The sequence below is a fragment of the Ylistrum balloti genome, unplaced genomic scaffold, assembly GCF_031769215.1.
Source record: "Ylistrum balloti isolate Yb309-2 unplaced genomic scaffold, AGI_CSIRO_Ybal_v1 Utg370512, whole genome shotgun sequence".
NCBI classification, from domain to species: Eukaryota; Metazoa; Mollusca; class Bivalvia; order Pectinida; family Pectinidae; genus Ylistrum; species Ylistrum balloti.
In genome coordinates this window covers 273,311-300,022 of record NW_026782330.1, presented here as the reverse complement: position 1 = coordinate 300,022, position 26,712 = coordinate 273,311, and the positions used below count along the sequence as shown (strand labels likewise).

At 34.8% G+C, this 26,712-nt stretch overlaps 1 protein-coding gene across 1 annotated transcript; it reads left to right on the top strand.

Annotated features, from left to right (window-relative positions):
* The first annotated feature begins 117 nt into the window (after positions 1–117).
* On the top strand, positions 118–26,712 carry LOC132555776 (eukaryotic elongation factor 2 kinase-like). The gene is made up of 12 exons (XM_060220140.1): positions 118–245; positions 977–1,652; positions 1,850–1,887; positions 13,268–13,439; positions 13,990–14,136; positions 16,040–16,300; positions 16,623–16,892; positions 18,636–18,755; positions 19,137–19,337; positions 19,759–19,883; positions 21,083–21,261; positions 21,605–26,712. The coding sequence occupies exons 2-12, from the start codon at positions 1,206–1,208 to the stop codon at positions 21,721–21,723; spliced, it is 2,079 nt and encodes a 692-aa protein (XP_060076123.1). The 5' UTR covers positions 118–245; positions 977–1,205; the 3' UTR covers positions 21,724–26,712.

The window sequence follows — 26,712 nt, the reverse complement described above, 5'->3', positions numbered from 1 at the left end:
AGACTCCTGCAAATACGGTGTTATGTTTGGAATATCATTATTTATCAAGTCATTTTCTTCTTCGGAATAAATTCGTCGGAAGGCATCGGATGTTTTCATACAAAGTAGGCCTATATTGTGGTAAACAACAAACGTGACCTCATGAAACTTATCGAGTCAAGGCTCTTTCCACATTAGCAGCAAGAAAACAACGTTGCTTGACGCTGTCGCAGACGAGCGAGCGCTCTGGCATTTGTAAGCATCAGGTAGGAATTTGTCTGCGCTGAAATAGAGCAATGCAGTGTCATGCATTGGTGTTTAATAGGTGTGTCAAGGCATGTAAACAAGTTCGTGGTGTCCCAGGAAAGGATTTTTGAGCTAAATTATGTTTACTTATGTTATATGAAACTGAATAACGTTACGTACATGTCCCCTAATAGCAGTGGACTCCTAGACGGTTTGAAAGTTTTGAAAAAAATGATAATTCTAGCAACCTACCAATGAATGTTGAATAGTCTGGGCCTAGTTTACTCTGTGGGCTTTGGAAGCATAGTCTGGGCCTAGCTTACTCTGTGGGCTTTGGAAGCTGAAATAGCACACGGGAATCGGGACGTATGAAGAAGGGGGATTGATGACTGCACAGCTTTGGGACAAAAAATATTTAACTAAGAACACAGATGAACCTCCATTTAGCACTGCTTTAAGTCCATTCATTATATGTTCCCTGTCTATAGTGTCAATAATAAAAGTTTTGAATACATGTAAATCAAATGATGTGTAACAGCACAACAGGAAAGAGGATGTTCAACTTTATAAGCTACATATGCACTGTTTTTGTGTTTTGACTGATGTAATTATATAATCTAATTGGTGTAGGTCTGAAATTTAAAGCAGCACAATATCAATATGACACCTGACAACGCCTTTACGAGAATCCAATTTTCTTTCTCAATTGTTTATGCAGTTTTATCACACAGGTCTCCCAATTTATTTTCAGGTCAGACAACAATTTGAAGATGCATAAATTCAAATTGCTTTGGGGTATTCCCTGTGATAATCAACTATTCTGCTGATAATTAGAAAGAGATTACACTGGAACAATTATCAGAGTGAATTAAAACAGTGGATTGAATGATCACAAGGTTGGTTAATATCAGGATAAAACAGATTACAACATTTCCAATAGATTAAAGTTTATAAGGGAGCACAGCTATCTGTATATCAAGATGTCGACGAAAAGTTCAGAAACCTATGACAGTGATGATGATTGGGACATGCAGTTGTATCCTGAAATCTGTCAAGTTTCCAGTACTGATGATGACACCGGAGCAGATGCTTCAGATGAACGGGAAGACACGGAAAGTGATAGTGAAGCACCTGCCATGCCTCCACTAATGTCACTCAGACAAAGAAGATTGAGTAAATCTGTTGCTTTAGCATCGCTGAATACTCTTCAAACCAGTTCAGGTGCATTGAAATTAAACATTAACACTGCAAGTGCACGAGCAAGATTCAATTGGGCGTTGGCAATTAAGAAGGCAAAATTGTTAAATGACCCATGGAAAGCTTTTCATATTGAAGACATTGATTCTGAAATTTGCATCCGACATCGTTACAACCCACACAAGAAAACTTGGTTGACAGATGAAGTAAAAGTCAAGATGGAATCAAAGGTAATGAAAAAGTAATTTATAAACTATTGCTTCTAATCCTTATTTTGTTTTTTGTCCTTTTTTTTTACAATTAAGTGTAAACAAATAACCGTGAAAGGAGAATGAGACATTTACATATATAGATGGGAATTTTGAATATTCGTGTTGTTTTCGTAAAAATCAGAGGAGATTGATAATTTGTTCCTCTTTGTTTTCAGTCCTTTAACAGAGGAGCAATGAGAAAATGTTACCGTCTGTAAGTATTACATTTACATATATCCAGTAAGGAGATGTCAAGGTTGTGAAAATGTTCCTTTAATCCCTGTGGACTACCCATTGTTAATAAGTCTCTTTAATACCAGGATCAGCCACAGAAGTCTGTGGATTGAATGAACAGACATCAATGATTAAGCTGTATTTCCTGTATACTGATCACATCATACTAATTATTGAAGTAACCCATACTCCATACTTTGATGGTTTGATTAAGTATCTGTCTATATAGTTACATTTGGTGTAAAAGGCATGGGCAGTTCATGTGCAGAAAGGGTTTGTTCTATTGAGACACGTGGTGGATGCTGAACTTGACCTACATTTTATAATTCAGTAACTATGTTATGCATCAGCTGTATTTGAGTAACTGTCTTGCATGATGATCATTGGTAGGATACAGCTCTGCTTCACAATATTTGTTGTCAATGCCAAAATCAACATTGATATACATTTCACACTGTTGACACTAAAACATTTAGGTTCGTGTTAAATGAAATTGCTCTACTGATTAAATTTGCTTCAAAGGAGCAGCTGTCAGTGTTGTTCTAGTACATGCAACATAGCATGTTGCAGAAGGTGATATTTATCAATGTTTCATGTGACGTGGATAGTTTATTACACCTTGGTATCAGTGACCTGGTTAACTCAGCACCACATTAAAACAACATCAGTGAAAACCTGGAATTAATTAAAATACTGATACTACTGTATTAATGTTAAGTTGTTTTGATACTGCCATAACACGACTTGACACAGCCATTCACTATTTATATTATATACTACTAATCTGAGACATCTGACTGGGTTTGTATGTCCAATGGGGATATCAATACCACAGGGACCTGTAACAATGTTCCTGGGGAGTGAAAACTAGTTATAGTATACCATATAAGCCCTGATCTCCCAGAAATATTGTAACAGGCCCCTGTGATAGTATACTATATAAGCCCTGATCTCTCAGAAACATTGTGACAGGCCCCTGTGATAATATACCATACAAGCACTGATCTCTCAGAAACATTGTGACAGGCCCCTGTGATAGTATACTATATAAGCCCTGATCTCTCAGAAACATTGTAACAGGCCCCTGTGATAGTATACTATATAAGCCCTGATCTCTCAGAAACATTGTGACAGGCCCCTGTGATAATATACCATACAAGTACTGATCTCTCAGAAACATTGTGACAGGCCCCTGTGATAATATACCATACAAGTACTGATCTCTCAGAAACATTGTGACAGGCCCCTGTGATAATATACCATACAAGTACTGATCTCTCAGAAACATTGTGACAGGCCCCTGTGATGGACATGGTAAGGTTATACATGTAGTGGAGATTTTGTGGTTTACAGAAACAGGGTAAACAATTTGATTTCAGTAAATAACAAAAAAATTACATCAGTTTAACTATTTTTTAAGATATAGTTACAAATATATTGTTGTACTTGTGTCAACACAGGTTATAGGGTGTATTGATTGTGGAGGGGAGGTGTTTGTTTGATGTGACAGTTCTTGGTTTTGGGAATTTGTTTGGCGCTTGAGCAAGCCAAAACAAACCTAGTGGTGAATGTAGTGTAGCTGTCTGCTTAGATGGAGTATCTTGTCTCTCAATGATACAGTTTTTTAGTACTTTGTATCCATAATAGTCCATACTTGGGTCCTTTGTATTAAAGCTAGCACACGGAATCTTGTTTCCTTGTCTGTTTCTTTTTGTATTTCTCTTTGGTAGACCTATGGTTTCGCTGTAAATTAAATTAAATTCAAATGTTGGAGTTAATTATACAATTGTGTAAAATCTTTGCCTAATAAGCAGAGCTTTTTCTAGGGGTTCTTTGGGGCTGTATATGGGTTCCATTCCCAGTTGGATTTATTTCAAAATGTGACCAAATTCCCTTATGTTTTACTTCTAAAACTTGTATTACCAATAGGCTTTATTTCCAAATTGAAATTAAAACAGGCTTTCCCAGATAAGTGGGGATAAGCCCTGATGTTTACCTGATGTAACACTTGTAGTGCTCTAACATGTTCCAACAGAGCTACCAGGATTACAACATGAAAGCATCTAAAATAGCTTACTGAAATATCTAGTGATAGATTTGAACAGCTAGCATTAAAATACTGTTTTCTAAATCCTACACATTTTTATCACTTTGCCGTACTTTTATACAATTAAAGATGTTGTGTTGACATAATTAAAATAATCTTAATTAGTATTAATGGAGTCGATTCTCTGTGTACACGTGTCTGGCTATATTATTGTTGATCTTACATGGAGGTAGGTGACCTACATGACCCAGTTCAGAGACACTTGACCTTTGTTGTAAACAAGCTGATGGCAGAGCTCTGGATGGCCCAGTTACCTGTCCCAGGGATCGATCTTGTTTATAAACAGATGTAATTGTTGAAGGGTAAATATTTTTAGAAATGTCAAGTAAGTTTTATTGTACTTTAGTCAGTTGTGTTACTGTTGGGTGATTACACGTATGGAGGAGACTAGCTGTAAATCATATATATATCCCCACAAGTAAACAAGGAAAGCAATTATATGAAAATTGCTGAATTTTTCACACTGCATTAATTATGTTTTATTACTGTTGTGTATTATAATAAATCGGCTATTGTTTCTATCATCAAACCCTTGTAATTGTCTTATTATTCCTTGTATTGGAAGACATAATTAATATGATGTCATATTTTCATGTATATAAAAAATCAATGGTTATTTGATATTGATAGATTTACCACCAGAAACATGTTTACATAGGTTGACATATGGGGTGATATATACACATGGTGCAGACACAGTCACCTCCCATGTGATGACTAAAAGTCATGTGGATGATGCATATGTTTTAAATAAAAACACGGGCTTTAGGTACATTGTAGAGAGAAGTTAACATTAATGATTTTTTACGGCTGAGTGCAAGCAGGGCTTTTCTCTGAAGGCTTTGTGGGGCCATATGTGGGCCCCATTCCCAGCTGGATTTATTTCGAAATATTTTCCTGAAATCCTGAAATATATTATTTATTTCTTAAAAGTTTACTTCTCAACTGATAATTTTCTCCAAAATTAGGATAAAAATTTTCAAATGAGTGGAAAAAAAGCCTTGTGAAAGTAAACTTGATAAACTTTATTTTACAACAACTGTGAAACACTGTTTATGCATGAATGGCCAAGGTTGTAGTGATATATGTAGGTTTTCTTGACAATGTTACACTTCTTCAGAAATAAGAGAAAATCTGTATAGTTAGTTAGGCTTACTTTTCACATCTGATTTTAGGAATTGAACCGTCGTTGCCTCTCAGATCTGAAACTACTCAATTTGTAAATGTGTTACCGTAGCAGTCATGTTTCTCTCTAGCTTTAGAATCATATATATATATATCGTATGATCCTCACACAGCTGTTAGACGGTTGTGAAAATTGAAGAGATTATCAAGCTGAAAAAAAAATATTAACCTGGATCAGGATATAATAGCAGGAGTCTGCCACCCTTTTTGTCTGATAGTATCTCCTGCTCAGTCAGTAGTGCAAGACTTTCTAGTGATTTCATTTGTGATAGGCTGGGTCATGTCGGCTAGCACTGTGTGTCATGCTTCGTTACAAACATCGGCTAATGTAGTATATAATCTGTAGAATATAGGATAAAGGACGGGAATGATATTTGTCATTTAAATTCTATTTTTCTTTGTGCTACACTTGGTGTAATAATTTCAATACAGTTTCTGCGTCTTTTACATAATTAACTTTTAAATTAAGTTTTAATTTAATTAGTTTGTCTGCAGCCCTGACTGAAGGGTTGGACCAAATTTATTGTGACTGCAGTATTCCTAGCATCAGTTACTCCATGTTTTCTTGATAACACAACTTTCATCTCTATAATACCAGATTGGATCTAGATACATAGGAGCCATAGTGCTAATGATTTTACTAATTGAGACTGAAGTATTTTCAGTATTTCATGTTTCTGTTTTTAATTTTGTATTAGATTGAATTTTTAAAATCAGCTTAGATAAATGTATACTGATACTGTTAAACAATATTGTATGGTTAAATGTGTACCCATACTCTCAAACAGTTTAGATCACTACATCTCATTCTCTGTTAGATATTTGTACAGATAGAGATGTTGTTAATTTAACTGCTTATTAACCAGTGAATAAGAAAGTGTTTACCATTCAAATTGTATTTGCTGTGAGGTAGGAAACTTGCAGTTGTTTACCATTATTCATTTGAGGTCACTTTCACAGTCGAGTATGTACCTGTACACAACAAGGTGTTCAGGACGTAGGCATATATAGGGCACATGATATGTGACACCAGATGTGTTGAGCTCAGTCAGATGTGTAAACAGGGATAGCTATATGTTTATAATTAATAAGAGTACAGGCAAACATCAGCACTTTATCTATCTGTTGAAAAAAGTAAACATCTATGAATCAAAACACACAGACAGAGCTATTCTGATATATCTGTTTTTTCAGTGTAGTATCAATACACACAGACAGAGCTATTCTGATATATCTGTTTTTTCAGTGTAGTATCAATACACACAGACAGAGCTATACTGATATATCTGTTTTTTCAGTGTAGTATCAATACAATAGCGCTATTCTGATATATCTGTTTTTTCAGTGTAGTATCAATATAGACAGAGCTATTCTGATATATCTGTTTTTTCAGTGTAGAATCGATATCGACAGAGCCATTCTGATATATCTGTTTTTTCAGTGTAGAATCAATACACACTATTCTGATATATATGTTTTTTCAGTGTAGTATCAATACACATATATTCTGATATATCTGTTTTTTCAGTGTATTCTGATATATATGTTTTTTCAGTGTAGTATCAATACACACAGACAGAGCTATTCTGATATATATGTTTTTTCAGTGTAGTATCAATACACACAGACAGCTATTCTGATATATATGTTTTTTCAGTGTAGTATCACATATATATATATGTTTTTTCAGTGTAGTATCAATACACACAGACAGAGCTATTCTGATATATATGTTTTTTCAGTGTAGTATCAATACACACAGACAGAGCCATTCTGATATATATGTTTTTTCAGTGTAGTATCAATACACACAGACAGAGCTATTCTGATATATATGTTTTTTCAGTGTAGTATCAATACACACAGACAGAGCTATTCTGATATATATGTTTTTTCAGTGTAGTATCAATACACACAGACAGAGCTATTCTGATATATATGTTTTTTCAGTGTATATCTGTTTTTTCAGTGTATCAATACACACAGACAGAGCTATATATATGTTTTTTCTGATATATACACACAGACAGAGCTGTATATTTTTTTTCAGTGTAGTATCAATACACACAGACAGAGCTATTCTGATATATATGTTTTTTCAGTGTAGTATCAATACACACAGACAGAGCTATTCTGATATATATGTTTTTTCAGTGTAGTATCAATACACACAGACAGAGCTATTCTGATATATCTGTTTTTTCAGTGTAGTATCAATACACATAGCGCTATTCTGATATATATGTTTTTTCAGTGTAGTATCAATACACACAGACAGAGCTATTCTGATATATCTGTTTTTTCAGTGTAGTATCAATACACATAAAGCTATTCTGATATATCTGTTTTTTCAGTGTAGTATCAATACACACAGACAGAGCCATTCTGATATATATGTTTTTTCAGTGTAGTATCAATACACACAGACAGATATATATATGTTTTTTCAGTGTAGTATCAATACACACAGACAGAGCCATTCTGATATATATGTTTTTTCAGTGTAGTATCAATACACACAGACAGAGCTATTCTGATATATCTGTTTTTTCAGTGTAGTATCAATACACACAGACAGAGCCATTCTGATATATATGTTTTTTCAGTGTAGTATCAATACACACAGACAGAGCTATTCTGATATATATGTTTTTTCAGTGTAGTATCAATACACATAAAGCTATTCTGATATATCTGTTTTTTCAGTGTAGTATCAATACACACAGATATATCAGAGCAATACACATAAAGCTCTGATATATATGTTTTTTCAGTGTAGTATCAATACACACAGATATATATGTTTTTTCAGAGCCACACAGACAGAGCCATTCTGATATATATGTTTTTTCAGTGTAGTATCAATACACACAGACAGAGCCATTCTGATATATATGTTTTTTCAGTGTAGTATCAATACACACAGACAGAGCCATTCTGATATATCTGTTTTTTCAGTGTAGTATCAATACACACAGACAGAGCCATTCTGATATATCTGTTTTTTCAGTGTAGTATCAATACACACAGACAGAGCCATTCTGATATATCTGTTTTTTCAGTGTAGTATCAATACACACAGACAGAGCCATTCTGATATATATGTTTTTTCAGTGTAGTATCAATACACACAGACAGAGCCATTCTGATATATATGTTTTTTCAGTGTAGTATCAATACACACAGACAGAGCCATTCTGATATATCTGTTTTTTCAGTGTAGTATCAATACACACAGACAGAGCCATTCTGATATATCTGTTTTTTCAGTGTAGTATCAATACACACAGACAGAGCCATTCTGATATATCTGTTTTTTCAGTGTAGTATCAATATCGACAGAGCTATTCTGATATATCTGTTTTTTCAGTGTAGAATCAATATAGACAGAGCCATTCTGATATATCTGTTTTTTCAGTGTAGAATCGATATCGACAGAGCTATTCTGATATATCTGTTTTTTCAGTGTAGAATCAATATAGACAGAGCCATTCTGATATATCTGTTTTTTCAGTGTAGAATCGATATCGACAGAGCCATTCTGATATATCTGTTTTTTCAGTGTAGAATCAATATCGACAGAGCTATTCTGATATATATGTTTTTTCAGTGTAGTATCAATACACATAGCGCTATTCTGATATATCTGTTTTTTCAGTGTAGAATCAATATCGACAGAGCCATTCTGATATATCTGTTTTTTCAGTGTAGAATCAATATCGACAGAGCTATTCTGATATATATGTTTTTTCAGTGTAGTATCAATACACATAAAGCTATTCTGATATATCTGTTTTTTCAGTGTAGAATCAATACACACAGACAGAGCTATACTGATATATCTGTTTTTTCAGTGTAGTATCAATACACATAAAGCTATTCTGATATATCTGTTTTTTCAGTGTAGTATCAATACACATAGCGCTATTCTGATATATCTGTTTTTAAGGTCTCAGGAAGAATATTGATTACCTAGGGGTCTAAGGAAGAATATTGATTAGCTAGGGGTCTGAGGAAATATATTGATTAACTAGGGGTCTAAGGAAGAATATTGATTACCTAGGGGTCTAAGGAAGAATATTGATTAGCTAGGGGTCTAAGGAAATACATTGATTACTTAGGGGTCTGAGGAAGAATATTGATTAGCTAGGGGTCTAAGAAAGAATATTGATTACCTAGGGGTCTAAGGAAGAATATTGATTAGCTAGGGGTCTAAGAAAGAATATTGATTACCTAGGGGTCTAAGGAAGAATATTGATTAGCTAGGGGTCTAAGAAAGAATATTGATTACCTAGGGGTCTAAGAAAGAATATTGATTACCTAGGGGTCTAAGGAAGAATATTGATTAGCTAGGGGTCTAAGGAAATACATTGATTACTTAGGGGTCTGAGGAAGAATATTGATTAGCTAGGGGTCTAAGGAAGAATATTGATTAGCTAGGGGTCTAAGGAAGAATATTGATTAACTAGGGGTCTAAGGAAGAATATTGACTAACTAGGGATCCTAGGAAGGATGTTGATTAGCTAGGGGTCTGAGGAAGAATATTGATTACCTAGGGGTCTAAGGAAGAATATTGACTAACTAGGGATCCTAGGAAGAATATTGATTAGCTAGGGGTCTAAGGAAGGATATTGATTACCTAGGGGTCTGAGAGATGGATAATGTTTAGATAATGGACAATGAGAGGGATAATGTTAAGCCAAGGGATGCAGAGAATGATCCTATTTAGCTATGGGTCTAACAGATAGGTCATGTTTAGTTTAGAGCTCTCAGAAAAGGGTAATGTTTAGCTAGCTATATATAGAGGATGGAAGGGGATTATGCTAGCTACAAAAAAAGATTTGATAAAATAAAGATCATTTTGAAATATGCACTGTATCAAAAGCCACATGTATAATTTGAAAAAAAATACTTGTGTTTAGATTTTATAAATATTTTAGGTTTGTAGTTTTACTGAATAGGAAGTTCATGCTAAATAGTTCCCACATATATTCAGAAAATGTGTGTCGTGGTTATATACTTATACCACTAAATGATATATAAGTTTGTATGTTAACAACTCAATTCTTTTAAGAGGTCTTGGGGATGCACGTTATAATATATTAAAATACTTTATACATACATGTAATTTGGATAGGACTTGGGAGGAAGTGTAGTGTTGTTGTACATATATTCAAGTATTAGGAGAGGGATAATATTAATGTATAGTGAGAAGAAATGATATTAATGTATACACCGTATGCATTTGTGTTTGGAAGGAGGATGGATGGCTGGGAGGGGTGGGAAAGGGGATTGGGTAAACCTCAGGAGTCTGTCACAAGGTTTTGGAAGGGGGAGGTGGGGTGGGTGTGCAAGCTTGTATGGTACTACAGCTAGCCCTCATTCCTAAGAAACATTGATACAGGCCTCTGTGGAGTAAAATATGTGTATCTGGCATATGTTTTGGGTAGGGGAAATTTGTGTACATCATGTGTGTACGTTCAGGAAGGGAGCATAACAATGCTTTTTGGATGTGTAGATTAGTAGGTCTGACAACATTTGAGAAAGTGTTATTGTTGATGTGTAAGAGTGAGTAGTTTGTGTCTGAGAGAAAAGTAGTAGTACAGGTAGAGAGGTCAAGGTCATTGTTATACTTGTCTTTTGATTATTTTGGTCACAAATCAAGTACTAAAGTTGATCAGAACTGACAGCGCTGTCATTTAAATCACCTGATCAGGTGTCACCCTTATAGGGATAAAACAGCTATGTGTTTATAAGTATTCTACACATTTTTGATTGTAGAAATGTTTTTATAGTGTGTTCTAATGAATGTAATAGAATACTCTGAGATTTTGTGCCAGTTGTATGTTTTGTGTATGTGGTGTTAACAATAAGATTTGGTTTGTTGTTGTTCTAAGTCATAGCCAAAAACAAGGAACCGGAAAATACTACATGGCTGGTAAGGTGGAGCTGAGATTGTGTTTAGGACTACTCATGAGGGAAATCTTGGAACCAAGGTCATGACTTGGTGTTTTTGTGTTTAGACTGGTAATGTGAGAAATCTCACTGGGATAAATAAGGATTGATCTTGATACTCAATTAGCCATTCCTGTATCTGGCTATCCATTTAAGTAAGAAGTCTCCAATATATTATTATGATATAAATCTAGGTCTCGTACTGCTCATCTTAAACTGATCGTGACTGGTGCCAGTACTAGTTCATTTTTACCTAAAATGTTTACATTGTTAACGAGATGTTCTAGTAGAAACCCACACTGTGTTAATTCTTCATTCCTAGGAATAAACTACTAGGTGAAGGGTACACAGATTCAGTGTTGTACCTTTATACTGGAAGCAAACATGTTTAACTGGCTTACTCTTTACAAAAATCTAAAAGTTTTATTATACCTGTAGTTTTTCAAAGTCAATTTTATTTCATATTTTAATATCAAATGTGATTTAACTTTGTTATGTAGTAAGTAGGTCATAAGATGTTCTTATTTGCGTCATAGCAATCAAAAGATGACATATACACAAATCATACACTGTTATAACTTATTCATTAGCTATCACACCTGAGGCACATGTAGAGTTGTCTGTTATGACATAGGGTTTGTAGATAACATCAAACTGTTGCCTATATATATACCTGTACAGGTAAAACGCTTTTGTTTTCATTCCTTCTGATTAAGGTAGACACTTGTGCTATTTGTTTAGTAAAACTTCCCATGTTTCTGTATCATGTATATATGATATATATATTGCAGGATCTTATAAAATTATAGGCCTCTGCATTTGATTTACTTATCAAAACACAGAAATATAAATCAATGACTTGTGACATTAGGTTGCATCAAGGTCATATGTCATACGTATTATTTCCTCATCCACCCATTGTTCATCAAAATTTACTTCAACATTATGTATATCATTATAATGATTTATTGTACCATGGTAATTATTATATTGAAAGAGAAACTTAGAAATGTCTTGTTTCCATCTTGGCATTTTGTGTAATTCTGTTTTACATGGTATGCTGTACCAGTATTTGACATAAAGTTATACAGTACAAAAAGAAACACTCTGTGATTATATATATGTGATTTCTCCATGTTGTCTGATCTGTTCCCTTAACAAGACAATTGACATGACACAGATGGCATTGTGGAAAAGAATTCAGAACAAAATTGAAACATTTTTAGATAGGGAAGACTCTAACAAGTTGACCTGACTTTTCCCTATAAAAAACCCCCAACAACACACATCTTCTTACCCTATGTAAATAAGTGTGTTTTAACATTATACCATGAAATGTTTCATGCTGTCATATGGCTTGTTTTGGTTTGTTGCAACTTTTTAAGAAATTTTGAATCGATTGCTTTAACTTGTTGAAACTTCTTGAGAAGAAAGAGGAGAGAAGGCAAATAAAGGCCTGACAAGACGTCTTATAGTTTATCTTTGTCCAGGGTCCTTTATATTATGTTAAATAAGGTACTTGTACAAAAGGCAAAAGTAATGTGCTTAGTTTATTATCTATAATCTGATTATTACAGGTCTGGGTACCTAATAGGATTAGGACGTATACAGATGTGTGTACAAACATCTATAGACTTTACAAAGTAAATTAGATATGTTTTCAAACAGGGAGGGTATAGATCTAAACAATATTAAAAACAGAATGTTATACATATTTACTTCATTATTAATAAGAATATTTTTTGAATCCTAACTTTGTGCACCTTGTCACATAGGATGATGACATATGGGGAAAGACCTTGTATAGATAGAGTTATGATGATTATGTATGTCTCATAAAATAAAGATTCCTGCACACTGATAATGTATATCTCATATAAATTAAAGATCCATGTACACTGAATATGTAAATTATGTATAAATTAAAGATCCATGTACACTGAATATGTAAATTATATATAAATTAAAGATCCATGTACACTGAATATGTAAATTATATATAAATTAAAGATCCATGCACACTGATTATGTGTATCTTATATATGAAAGATCATCTAATGCTAATCAAGAATATTGCACGTCTATAAAAAAAATAATGCCTTATGTATTTCAGGAAAAAGCTGTCTCAGTTCCTGAAGCATCAGGACTGGAGCCATGCTGGTAATTACGTGGCCAAAAACTACATACAGGCAGTCGACAGAGAGGTGTATTTCCAGGATGTCAAACTTCAGATGGATGCAAAACTCTGGGCAGAGGAGTACAATAGACACAAGCCTCCAAAAAAGGTATCATACTTTTAATGTTTTGTTATCAAACAACAAATCAACATAATCATTTTTTTGTACATTTATATTCAATCTATAAAAGCAAATCTTTAAAATGAAAAAAGTGTGCCATTCATAGAATCAATTTGACATATTGTACCTATTTCAGTGTATGATATATATACCACTATCATATACAATCTCTTAAACTGTTTTAGCATCAGTGGATTGCACTTAAGCATGTAGACATTTCATAAATCAAGAGGAAATAACTCTGTGTAATGAACATTGATTAGCATGTAAAAGTGATGTGTGTAGTTTGTTATGAGTTACATTTTCTCTGTTGTCTTGGATATGAGGACGCACAGCCAATCAGTGTAGATATTTATACATGTAAATAGAAACATGCCATTGCTGTTTTTTTCATCGACATAACTGACTATTGCTTAAAAAATAAAACATGAAAGATAATTAAGACAGATAACATTTCTATCATTTGTTTTCATATTGTACATATTATGTAATAGAAATAAGTGTTTACTGACTTCTGTATCTGTGTTATTTTCTAAAGGTTGACATATTCCAAATGTATATCTTGGAGTTTAAAGACAGACCAGGTTGTCCCCTGTATCACCTTGAGCATTTCATAGAAGGTCATTATGTCAAGTATAACTCCAACTCTGGATTTGTTGAGGATTCACTACGTTACACTCCACAGGTAGGTCAAGGTTAATTACAGGTAGGTGAGGACTAATTACAGGTAGGTGAAGACTAATTACAGGTAGGTGAAGATGAATTACGGGTAGGTGAAGATGAATTATGGGTAGGTGAAGATTACGGGTAGGTGAAGACAAATTACTGGTAGGTGAAGACTAATTACAGGTAGGTGAGGACTAATTACAGGTAGATGAAGAGGAATTACGGGTAGGTGAAGACTAATTACAGGTAGGTGAAGATGAATAACATGTAGGTGATGACTAATAACATGTAGGTGAAGGTTAATTACAGGTAGGTGAAGATTAATTACAGGTAGGTGAAGACTAATTACAGGTAGGTGAAGACTAATGACGGGTAGGTGAAGACTAATTACGGGTAGGTGAAGACTAATTATGGGTAGGTGAAGACTAATTACGGGTAGGTGAAGACTAATTACAGGTAAAACGTAACAGGTTAGTGAGGAGCTGCTGTGACTAGCTTGTTGCCTGAGGAAAAAAGATAGCATTTCACGTACAGTTCTAGTGTAATATCTGAGATATGGAGATAACATTTCACGTACAGTTCTATTGTAATATCTGAGATAGGGAGATAGCATTTCACTTACAGTTCTATTGTAATATCTGAGATATGGAGATAGCATTTCACGTACAGTTCTATTGTAATATCTGAGATAGGGAGATAGCATTTCACATACAGTTCTATTGTAATATCTGAGATAGGGAGATAGCATTTCACTTACAGTTCTAGTGTAATATCTGAGATAGGGAGATAGCATTTCACGTACAGTTCTATTGTAATATCTGAGATAGGGAGATAGCATTTCACGTACAGTTCTATTGTAATATCTGAGATAGGGAGATAGCATTTCACGTACAGTTCTATTGTAATATCTGAGATAGGGAGATAGCATTTCACTTACAGTTCTAGTGTAATATCTGAGATAGGGAGATAGCATTTCACTTACAGTTCTATTGTAATATCTGAGATAGGGAGATAGCATTTCACGTACAGTTCTATTGTAATATCTGAGATAGGGAGATAGCATTTCACTTACAGTTCTATTGTAATATCTGAGATAGGGAGATAGCATTTCACGTACAGTTCTATTGTAATAAAGCTGAGATAGGGAGATAGCATTTCACGTACAGTTCTATTGTAATAAAGCTGAGATAGGGAGATAGCATTTCACTTACAGTTCTATTGTAATATCTGAGATAGGGAGATAGCATTTCACGTACAGTTCTAGTGTAATATCTGAGATAGGGAGATAGCATTTCACGTACAGTTCTAGTGTAATATCTGAGATAGGGAGATAGCATTTCACTTACAGTTCTATTGTAATATCTGAGATAGGGAGATAGCATTTCACTTACAGTTCTATTGTAATATCTGAGATAGGGAGATAGCATTTCACGTACAGTTCTAGTGTAATATCTGAGATAGGGAGATAGCATTTCACGTACAGTTCTAGTGTAATATCTGAGATAGGGAGATAGCATTTCACTTACAGTTCTATTGTAATATCTGAGATAGGGAGATAGCATTTCACGTACAGTTCTATTGTAATATCTGAGATAGGGAGATAGCATTTCACGTACAGTTCTAGTGTAATATCTGAGATAGGGAGATAGCATTTCACTTACAGTTCTATTGTAATATCTGAGATAGGGAGATAGCATTTCACTTACAGTTCTAGTGTAATATCTGAGATAGGGAGATAGCATTTCACTTACAGTTCTATTGTAATATCTGAGATAGGGAGATAGCATTTCACGTACAGTTCTATTGTAATATCTGAGATAAGGAGATAGCATTTCACGTACAGTTCTATTGTAATATTTGAGGTATGATGACAGCTTGTGATTTACAATTCTAATGTAATATTTTTGATTTTGTGTTAACAGGCTCTCAGCCACTTCACTTTTGAACGGTCTGGCCACAAGCTGATTGTGGTGGACATTCAGGGAGTTGGTGACCTCTACACTGATCCTCAGATACATACGTTAGAGGGTAATGAATATGGAGACGGTAATCTTGGAGCTAAAGGCATGGCTCTCTTCTTTCACTCTCACATCTGTAATGAAATCTGTCGGTGTCTTGATCTTACAGAATTTGATCTCTCTCCTCTGGAGCTCAATGCTCACAAAGACATCCTTCGCCATCAGGTAAATTTAATCCTGTTCTATTCATGGTTTCATTTTTTTTATGAAATATTTTGGTCAAAGTTGAAATCATGGTGAAAATCTTAACATAGTGGTCCTAATATAATTGATGACAAATGTACATTGGTTTCATTACTGTATTTGCTGACACTGGTTTTAAATCTTACATACCAGGTAATTATTGTTCTGTCATATAGGTGTAAGATTGTACATATTGTTTTGTTGTATTGTATATTTTGTGTCATTCATTCCTGTGTCAGTATTTTTTTGGAAGTCTTAGAAATTTTTTAAAAACCCTTTACATCATATTACCATTTTCTTGCAGAGAAAGTCGATGATGAAGACGAGGTTAAGAGGGGATGAGGAACGCTGCATTTCTCTCTCATCTCCCAATTCCAAGGTTGACATTACACGGTTTTTAGAGCGCCAGCGATCCAACTCGTCAGTGCAGAGTGACTCTGCTATCGATGAGGATACAGATGAAGGCATGTTTGTTGACAGTCCATCACCAATGGTGAGGCATGGCCGCATGAGGTTCATCAGTGAATCCGAAAGGTCGGACAAATCAGACAGCCAATCCTCAATGACTGCAGAGGTACACTTCCTTATTTTATATTCTAAATAAGTTAAAATTCTTCAGTCCTTATTATTTATAACTAGATTATCCTTCAGCCTCAAACAGAAGAGAAAGATCAAAATCAATGGTAGGTAGCAGACATTGAGCTAGCGTAACATAACTTTGTTTACAGGAGTCAATCGTTTTGTATGTGAAATATAGCTATCATAATATATTAAAAATAGCAGGATTAATAGATATGAAATTCCTATATACAATTCCAGCTATCTTTAAGGATAATGGCTATATTTCACATCTGATGTTTACATTGAACATCGATCCTGTGGTATTCTTCACATGTTGTTGTATGATAAGTCTGCAAATCAAAGAAAACTTACCCATTCATTACCACCCTGGGCACTTATTTGGTCCAAGTTTTTGTTAATTATTTTTCATTCAGCTGCTCTGAGCTGTTTTTTGGTATATCCTGGTAATATAAATTTATACACAGCTGATGATAATGTATATGTAATAGGAAGAATAAGTGAAAAACACCCTGCCACAGCTGGGGTTTTAACTATCAATCCTCTGGTCTCTAGCCGGACACTTTACCACTGGACTAAAGGCAAACTCTCACTAGCTGAGGCTAGTAAGGGGACCTGTACTCTAAACTTCAATATCTACATCATATACACACTAGAATGATTTAGGAAATCCTGTTTATCTTCAGATTGATGGCCTCGGAGTATCTCAGGTGGGAAAAAAAACTGAACTGAGTGAAGACCTAGTCACTGCATGTTATGAATGTCACTTCAGTTTTGAATTACACTTAACATTGTTTTAGTTGAAATTTCTGTTTACACATGGAAAATACATTTGACATGCTCAAGTTTTTATTAATATTTGAAATGTTTGACAAAAAGAGTGATTGTTGACACTATGAATTGCAACTTTCTTATGCATGGAAAACTTTTCAGAATACTACTCTTCACTTGTTTTCCTTATCATGTCTGGATAACTTTTTTGTTGATCAGGGTTTGAAATTTGGCATTTTCACGTTTGGAGTATAAGTTTTGATTTTAAATATGCTGAGTGTTTTCACCTATAACATTGTTGTAACTAACAAAATAGATAATTAGGTGATGTTAACAGTTTCTGAATTTCAATTCCAATCTCCAATATTCAATATGGCCCTCTTATTGAGACGTTAGTTATAGGTGGTAGACTACAGAGATAAAACAGCTGTTAAAGACCAGATATTGGTTGTAGACTAAAGCTGTTAAAGACCAGATATTGGTTGTAGACTAAAGCTGTTAAAGACCAGATATTGGTTGTAGACTAAAGCTGTTAAAGACCAGATATTGGTTGTAGACTAAAGCTGTTAAAGACCAGATATTGGTTGAAGACTACAGCTGTTAAAGACCAGATATTAGCTGTAACACTCAGAGCCAGGATTTAGGAAAGAACGCTATTTGTACAAATTGTGTATATTACTGTCACAAAACCTTTTGTATTTATTACATTTCTTCATACATTCATATAGAAATTTCAGAAAACACCAACAATTTCAATTTGGATTGGCCCAGATGTTTGGTAGGGACTTAAAAGTGAATCACAAAGAAAATGGTGAAACAATTCTGTAGAAACTGTGGAAAAATTCAACACAATAACTTCTCAAAATAAATATATGCATTTCTCTGGGTTTTTCTGTACCCAAAAACCTGTAGTAGATGAAGTAATGATTCTATAACATGTTTACGATCCCAATTTTTCATTCATTAGGAGGAGCATGAGGCGTTCCAGAGAATGGCACAGCAAAGAGCTCGGCCATCTTGTGTTGCTATGGAGATAGACTTCAGGAAATTGATGAATATAAAGGTTGGAGATTCAACCCTAGGAAAGGTAAACACTAACTTTACTGTCCAATTTGTATCATGTGTTGTGTTTGTGCTTAAGTACATGGATCTCACTCACACATAACAATGTTGCCCATCATCCAACAACTTGTTGTGATCTCAACTCTAATTGAGTGTCTCGCACATAACTGAAAGTCCTTTGGCAGAATCTTGTTGCCCATTAAAGAGGATGTGTTTCAACTTGAACCAAGAGCATAGGCACCATAAAATCTTGGTCTGTGATATGATGTTACTATGTTTCAGACATCTGATGTTGTATTGCAAAAAAGTTGTATTTATGACATCAACTCATAGCTGTTGAAGAGTTGCAAGTAGTTGAATGTGTCATCAATATCATTATTATTATATCATGTAACTTAATACACAGATTCATCATGAAATGGCTAAATACCATGAAGTGGGGAGGTTTGTGGTCGGGGAGGAGAGAAATGAGAAGGATATAGACTGGGAATCGGCCATATTTCACGAGGAACATGCGGCAGAGCTGGGTGAAATGGAGGCCATACTGACCCTGGCCAAGCTCTACCTGGACATGGAGAGGGAGGTCTTGATTAGTTGTGTTATTGAGGTAAGCAGGATTGAGAGATCATGCCCCAGATTGATGAATCTTCCATAGAGATCATGACCCAGTTTTATGAATCTTCCTTAGAGATCATGCCCCAGTTTTATAAATCTTCCTTAAATTAAGGAAAACTAACTTGCATAGAAAAGCATTAGATCAGGTAAGAAAAAGCTATAAGCTATATGTCATTATCTTATGTAATGTTTTTTTATGAGCAGTTTTAAGTTAAGAAAAATTCTTTAAGTTAGATAAAATTCATGGAAGTGGGGTCTGATGTCAGCACCTTGGATTTTTTGTAGGATATATATGTTTCTGTTTACCTGTGAAGCTTCACTACCTTATCTGAATATATAGTAACACTGTTGAATGAAAGAAGATAAATCGTGTGTTACCATACTTATTAATTTGGTGTTGATTTGGTGTACAGAAGAGTGATGAGAATTTCAACATTGGTGTTGACTACATGGTGGAGGCTGCTGAAGCTGGAGACCGTGGAGCAATGATCTACATAGCTAAAGCATTTGAGACTGGCATTGGCCTTGGTACTAAAAGGTCAGCACTGTAGTACTGTCATATTTTTACTGTAAAAACAATTGTTCCAGGAATACAAGGTGTTTTAGTTATCAAAGAGTAGAGTAGTCATCAGGTAGGAATTTTCCTGTGAGCAACTTGTGTCTGTGAATGACATCTAAGAGCAGAAAAGGACATATAAAGACAAACAGTTCATGAACTGTTCACAGTGAGTTTACCAATTAACAAATGAATACAAACGAGAAATAACTGCTATGCTGAGTTAGGGATCCGATATAACCAGCCTCCTTAATATTGTCGTTCCTTGATTTTGCTTTTCATGAAAATACCCTTCTGTTTGAAGAGTGATTTGTATTCATTGTCATTAAAAAATATGAAATTTTTGTAAGGCAAGCTTTCTGTCATTGGGCCTGACATAGGTAGCTGTAAATACTGCTCTTTCTTACTTATTGAGTCACCTGACTAAGGGTTAACACCTGCCACAGTCCTGTTATGTCACCTGACTAAGGGTTAACACCTGCCACAGTCCTGTTATGTCACCTGACTAAGGGTTAACACCTGCCACAGTCCTGTTATGTCACCTGACTAAGGGTTAACACCTGCCACAGTCCTGTTCTGTCACCTGACTAAGGGTTAACACCTGCCACAGTCCTGTTATGTCACCTGACTAAGGGTTAACACCTGCCACAGTCCTGTTATGTAAAATGTACCTATCTATTGTTACCAGATTAGTTGTTACAATCTTGAAAACTGGGATGGAGTGAATAGGATATGATAGATAAATAAACAATCTTGAAAACTGGGATGGAGTGAATAGGATATGATAGATAAATAAACAATCTTGAAAACTGGGATGGAGTGAATAGGATATGATAGATAAATAAACAATCTTGAAAACTGGGATGGAGTGAATAGGATATGATAGATAAATAAACAATCTTGAAAACTGGGATGGAGTGAATAGGATATGATAGATAAATAAACAATCTTGAAAACTGGGATGGAGTGAATAGGATATGATAGATAAATAAACAATCTTGAAAACTGGGATGGAGTGAATAGGATATGATAGATAAATAAACAATCTTGAAAACTGGGATGGAGTGAATAGGATATGATAGATAAATAAACAATCTTGAAAACTGGGATGGAGTGAATAGGATATGATAGATAAATAAGCAGTGAACAGAGTCAAATTAAGATAATTGTTGATGCTGTAGATCAATATCGTGGGAGGATTCCCTGTCCTGGTACGAACGGGCCATTGAGACTGACAACCATGATGAAGGTGGCGAATACAGCTGTACAATGGAGGATCCTCTCCATATCCTTATAGCTAAAAAGGCTGAGCTGCTGCACAAAGGGGGCCATGGTCTGGAAAAGGACCCATCAACAGCAGGTACATAGATTAGTCCTGGTCTAGTCTTAACAGTTGACTTTATGACAGAAGATTAGCTTTCATCATATTTAATGGCAAAGTTAATTCTTGCTGGTTCATTTCTGCTATTGCTTAAAGTGAGGCAGCATGTTGGGTTGGAAGTATGCCTTGTGTGTATGTGCATGAATGACATATACCAGCCAGGGAAAGTGCCAATTCGGAGAGCCAGGCAATGTGCCTAGCTCGAGTGAAACATGCTGAAAGCAAGCTTACAACTGGCAACTTGAGTTTACTGTTTAGCTCAAACTACAATCTGTTTGGGTGTTGATTTTTTTTAATATTTTGACATTGTCTTTTTATGTAGGTGACTTATACAATGAGGCTGCAGAAGCAGCCATGGCTGCCATGAAGGGGAGACTGGCAAACAAATACTTTGCTCTGGCAGAAGAGGCGTATGGGGAGGTTGAGGAGGAGGAGGAGTGAGGGAGATGTAGTAGGAGAGAGGAGTGATGTGGGGAGTCTGTGAGGACTGACGAGGCATTGGTCAGTCTGGCTGAGGATGGAACATTTTAGACGTCAAGCATTACTAATCATGAAGAATTCTCCAGAAAGATTTTTAGTGTCTTGACAATCTGTATTCATGTACAATGTAACTTTTTCTATTTTTTCATGATTTTGTTCAAATAGTGCTGATGGTTACTTTGTTTATTTATCAACGGTTATAAATGTTCACTGCATGTTTTGTAGTTCAGTGTGATAAAGTTTTGTATGAAAAGCATCAGTTAAGGAGGTTTCTTGGTATTTTTTAAGCATTGTTATGACTGTGTTTGTACAAAGGCACACTCACTGGGTGTTGATGACAGCGGACATGGATCTCGGACATGTGGTTATTTACAGTAGCTGCACCCTATATCATGATGAGTTTGTCGTTATGTTTAAGACTCTAATGTTATTGGGAGGCTTCAGATCAACCCCTCTTGTAACTGGTGTTTGCTTAACCACAGGAAAAGTCAAGATCTTGCTTAAGACTTATTAATCTCAGGAACTTGAACATAACATCTGGTATCGGCAGAAATGTATGATGAAGAGTAATCAGGCCCCTGAAACAACATTTACACAATCTTCCTTATCAGAATTATAGTTTGTAGTTAAAACATGATATGTCTGACCAATTAGTAAAAATATTTTTGTGAATTTGTTGTCTTTGATGGAAGATATCTTATAACAATGTCCAGTACCCTGATAATGTACATCTTACAGGTAAACAAATTGTTGACAATATTTCATTAAGAAAGGGCAATCGTTACTATGAATGTATTTGGGTCAAAGACATCTTTTATTGATAGGCAACCTGACATTTGGGACATATTGTGTGTATATTTCATTGGCATCAGTTGGTACTTTTATGTTTCTGAAAGCAATATGTGTACAGATCTTGATGTTTCCTGTGGCTTAAGAAGAGATCTGAGTATGTGAGGGGTTGTTTGGAGAAGCTTCAATGATATGAGTGTCTTAAAGTAATGTCTTGGAAAACTCCCCTCGATATAAGGTTCACTTTTGTAATTTACTGCTTGCCTGGTACCTGTTGTTGTATCCGCTGTCCTGAACACCTAGTGATACTGGGTATGTTCTATTGTGTTAACTTTTTCTGGGACAGACGAGTACATATCAGTCCTCATTAACATATAAAGCCCTCTTATCGAGACTTTAGTTATAGGTTGTAGACTATACAGATAAAACAGCTGTTAAAGACCAGATATTTGTTGTAACACGCAAGCAGTCGGGATATAGGAAATTTATTTGTACCAATCAGTACTGGTATTGTGTACATTACAAAACCTACATATCCCCTACCACCGACTTACATACACATATATGTGTTATCACAGCTCTGGATCTTTTTACCTGTGAAAACTGAAAAGTATGACCTTTTAATTTTTAATTTCTGACCTTTTTTCAATTTTTTTTTTTTTTTTGTAAAGTGTATAATGATTGTTAATGAGTCTGTGATAATTCCTGGTTTTTCAATATTAACAGACAATGTTCTTGTCTCTAAAACACAAACCACAAATTGATAATTTGTAGAAATAGATATTAGTTACTGAATGATATTTTGAAAGCATTGAGATTATGATTAGCGTTTCAGCTTTCAGTGATAATAATTTCCGAGTGATAAGTATGGTCTCAAGTGACAGTGCTTTATAAAGACAAAGGTTTCACAGTTCTATACCTGTCTCTGTATGGGCTGATATATCTTTAAACTTACTGATAAACATGCAAACATTTCAGGGCTGTCCTTCAGTGAAGTGTATAAAAGAAGATTTATTTGTATGCCTTGTATCAAGTTTATAACTGACAAATTTACGTGTAAGTGATGTGATAACAGGGATATATGTGAACATACTTGTTTTGTTTTTTTCTGCAGAATGATTGAAATATGTGTACTTACAGGGTTTTTGTGTTAGACATTTACCGTTTTATATTTTTCTTACTTTCATTGTGATACTAAATACTCCTGTATTTGATATAATTGATCTTCACTCTGGATAATTCTGACACCAACTAGGCATTCAGTTCAGTTTCACTGTCTACTGTGGACAAAAGGTGGTGTTCAGTTCCACTGTCTACTGTGGACAAAAGGTGGTGTTCAGTTTCACTGTCTACTGTTGACAAAAGGTGGTGTTCAGTTTCACTGTCTACTGTGGACAAAAGGTGATGGTCAGTTCCACTGCCTACTGTGGACAAAAGTTTGTGTCCAGATTCACTGTCTACTGTGGACAAAAGGTGGTATTCAGTTTCACTGTGTTCTGTTGACAAGAGGTGATGGTCAGTTTCACTGTCTACTGTGGACGAAATCTGGTGTCAGGTTGTTAGAGACTTTGTGTTTTTGACTTTTACATTGTGTCTCAGACATGTGTATAAATTGTGTATGTGGAATATCTTGTGTAACAACTACATCTACTGATGTGTTCTACCTGGCAGGTTAGAAATACAACATAGATGTACAGGAATAATAATTGTCTTTTATGTTTAAAACTACACATTATTCCAATAATCTTTGTATTAATTGTATTATGTAAAAGCAATCTAACAGTGCAAAATTCATAGAAGATACACATTCATCTACATAAAAAAAAAAATAATTAAAAAAAATTTTTAAGTGGTATCTTTAGTTTATACCTAATATTGTGCTCCTTAAACATGAACGTACATGTATGTATAACCTACTAGTGATGTGTATCATTGAATGTCACTAAATGTACATATGTGTACTTAAAAAATGTTTGTGATTTGTGACATATAGTTTCTTCTCCATTCCATAAAACCTGCTTTGAATGGAATGGTGTGTTTTTTGTGAGATTTGTAGTTTGGTGTATTGATTTGATAATGGACCTCAGTATGTGTTTTCTGCTGGAGGACACAGAAGGTTTGATAAAGGAGTCGCCTGTCAGACTTTTTGTTTAAAAGTTTTCATGTTTTTAATTTTCCATGTTTTAGCTTCATTGTAGAAATTAACGGAACCCATCACTACAATCAAATACCAGATGAGTATTTGATCATTGTATTTATAAGGACTTTGTAATTTGTCAATATATTTTGTGAAGCTGGGTTGGTGAGCATCAAGACAGTGGTCTATGAACACTGCCATTATTTTTGTCATGGGTCCTGTTGATGAATATGGGCATGAAAGCCTGATAGGGGCCTGTTGGTGGATGTTGATTGAAGATGTCCACTGTGGAAAAAATGGCCCTGTTGGTCCTGTTGATGAGTATGGACACGATGGCCCTGTTGGTCTTGTTAATGAGTATGTACACGATGGCCCTATCGGTCCTGTTGATGAGTATGGACACGTATCCCTATCGGGCCTGTTGATGAGTATGTACACGATGGCCCTATCGGTCCTGTTGATGAGTATGGACACGATGGCCCTGTTGGTCTTGTTAATGATTATGGACACGATGGCCCTATCGGTCCTGTTGATGAGTATGTACACGATGGCCCTGTTGGTCTTGTTGATGAGTATGGACATGATGGCCCTATTGGTCCTGTTGATGAGTATGGACACGATGGCCCTATCGGTCCTGTTGATGAGTATGGACACGATGGCCCTATTGGTCCTTTTGATGCGTATGGACATGGTAGGGCCATGTTGATGAGTATGGACATAGTAGGACCATGTTGGTGAATATAGATTTGAATGTTTTGAAAGATTTTCTCTTAACAAGTAGTTTGTTTGAAGTACCCCATATAAGTTTCTAGTTAACTAATCTACCTCCATTGTTTTCTTATGGTAATACAGCAAAGGCAATGGTTAATTTCCCTGGAAATCGTGATATTGTAATTTCCAAGTAAAACAATTTCTATATAATTATTTCATGATACCGGTCTTGTCTGGATGAAGCCAAGATATTCTCATTTTAATTCTTTTGAGGTGTAAAATTGTCACAAAGAAATTGTTTTCTTTGGAGGATTTTAAACTTTTAAAGGGTTATGTTAGCTTTTGTTCCTTCTATATATCACCATTGTAGGTTTAAAATTCATGCTTGGAACTTTAAACTGCCACAGACCTATTTTTTTTTATCCTTTGGTCCATCTTAAAGTTTCTTGAGTTTTTTTATATATAATTTTTTTCTTTAAAAACAACAAAAAAAAAACCTGAAATAAAAACAACAAAAAAATGGTAATAAAATTAAAAAAAAAAAAACATAAAAAGTACAAGTATAAAAAAAAAAAAAACCCAAAATATGGTGATTTCTTTTTTAACAAACCTTTTTTTCTGGAAATAAGTACACAGTCAGTGTGGCCTATTTGCTAGAAAGTGTGATTTTGTGACAGGGAGGAATACTGACCATGGATTTATCACATGGTTACCTAGAAGATTGGCAGGAATTTTGTTCTTTTTTTTTAACATTGACTCTAACCTTCATTGTATTTGTTTTCATACCTTATGTTATGTCATGTACACACTTCTTTTATGAAGATTGAAACTGATCTCACATATTGTGTAATGCCTCCAACCATAGAAATAGATGATAATCCATGTTATACGTCAGAATGAATTATCGTAATCTAACTTGTATCCACTAAATCTGACATGCTGGTTAATATACATGTCAACCTGAAGTAACTGGTACAAACACCAACTTGTACATGAATGAAATTTTATGGTATTTATGTTCGATAACATACTAATGACTTGACTTTTGGCAATTTTAATGGAAAAAAATTGTATTTATTTTTAGGTAAATGTTATTGTTGTGAGATTTGGATACCAACAGGGGTTATTTTTAGCTCTTCAATAATGTAACCCTTTCATATACATATAATATCATGAGGGTTATATGATAGATTTAACATGTACATTATCATTTTTTTATGATATTTGTAACATTTTGGACAGTACTATTGTATATACAGAGTGCTATTGTGTGTACTGAGTGCTATTGTGTATACAGAAAGTTCTTGTGTATA

Coding starts and splice junctions, on each gene's coding strand:
- LOC132555776 (XM_060220140.1), top strand. CDS start 1,206: ATGTCGACGAAAAGTTCAGAAACCTATGACAGTGATGATGATTGGGAC. Junction 1,888..13,267: donor ATGAGAAAATGTTACCGTCT/GTAAGTATTACA, acceptor TATGTATTTCAG/GAAAAAGCTGTCTCAGTTCC. Junction 16,893..18,635: donor AATCCTCAATGACTGCAGAG/GTACACTTCCTT, acceptor TTCATTCATTAG/GAGGAGCATGAGGCGTTCCA.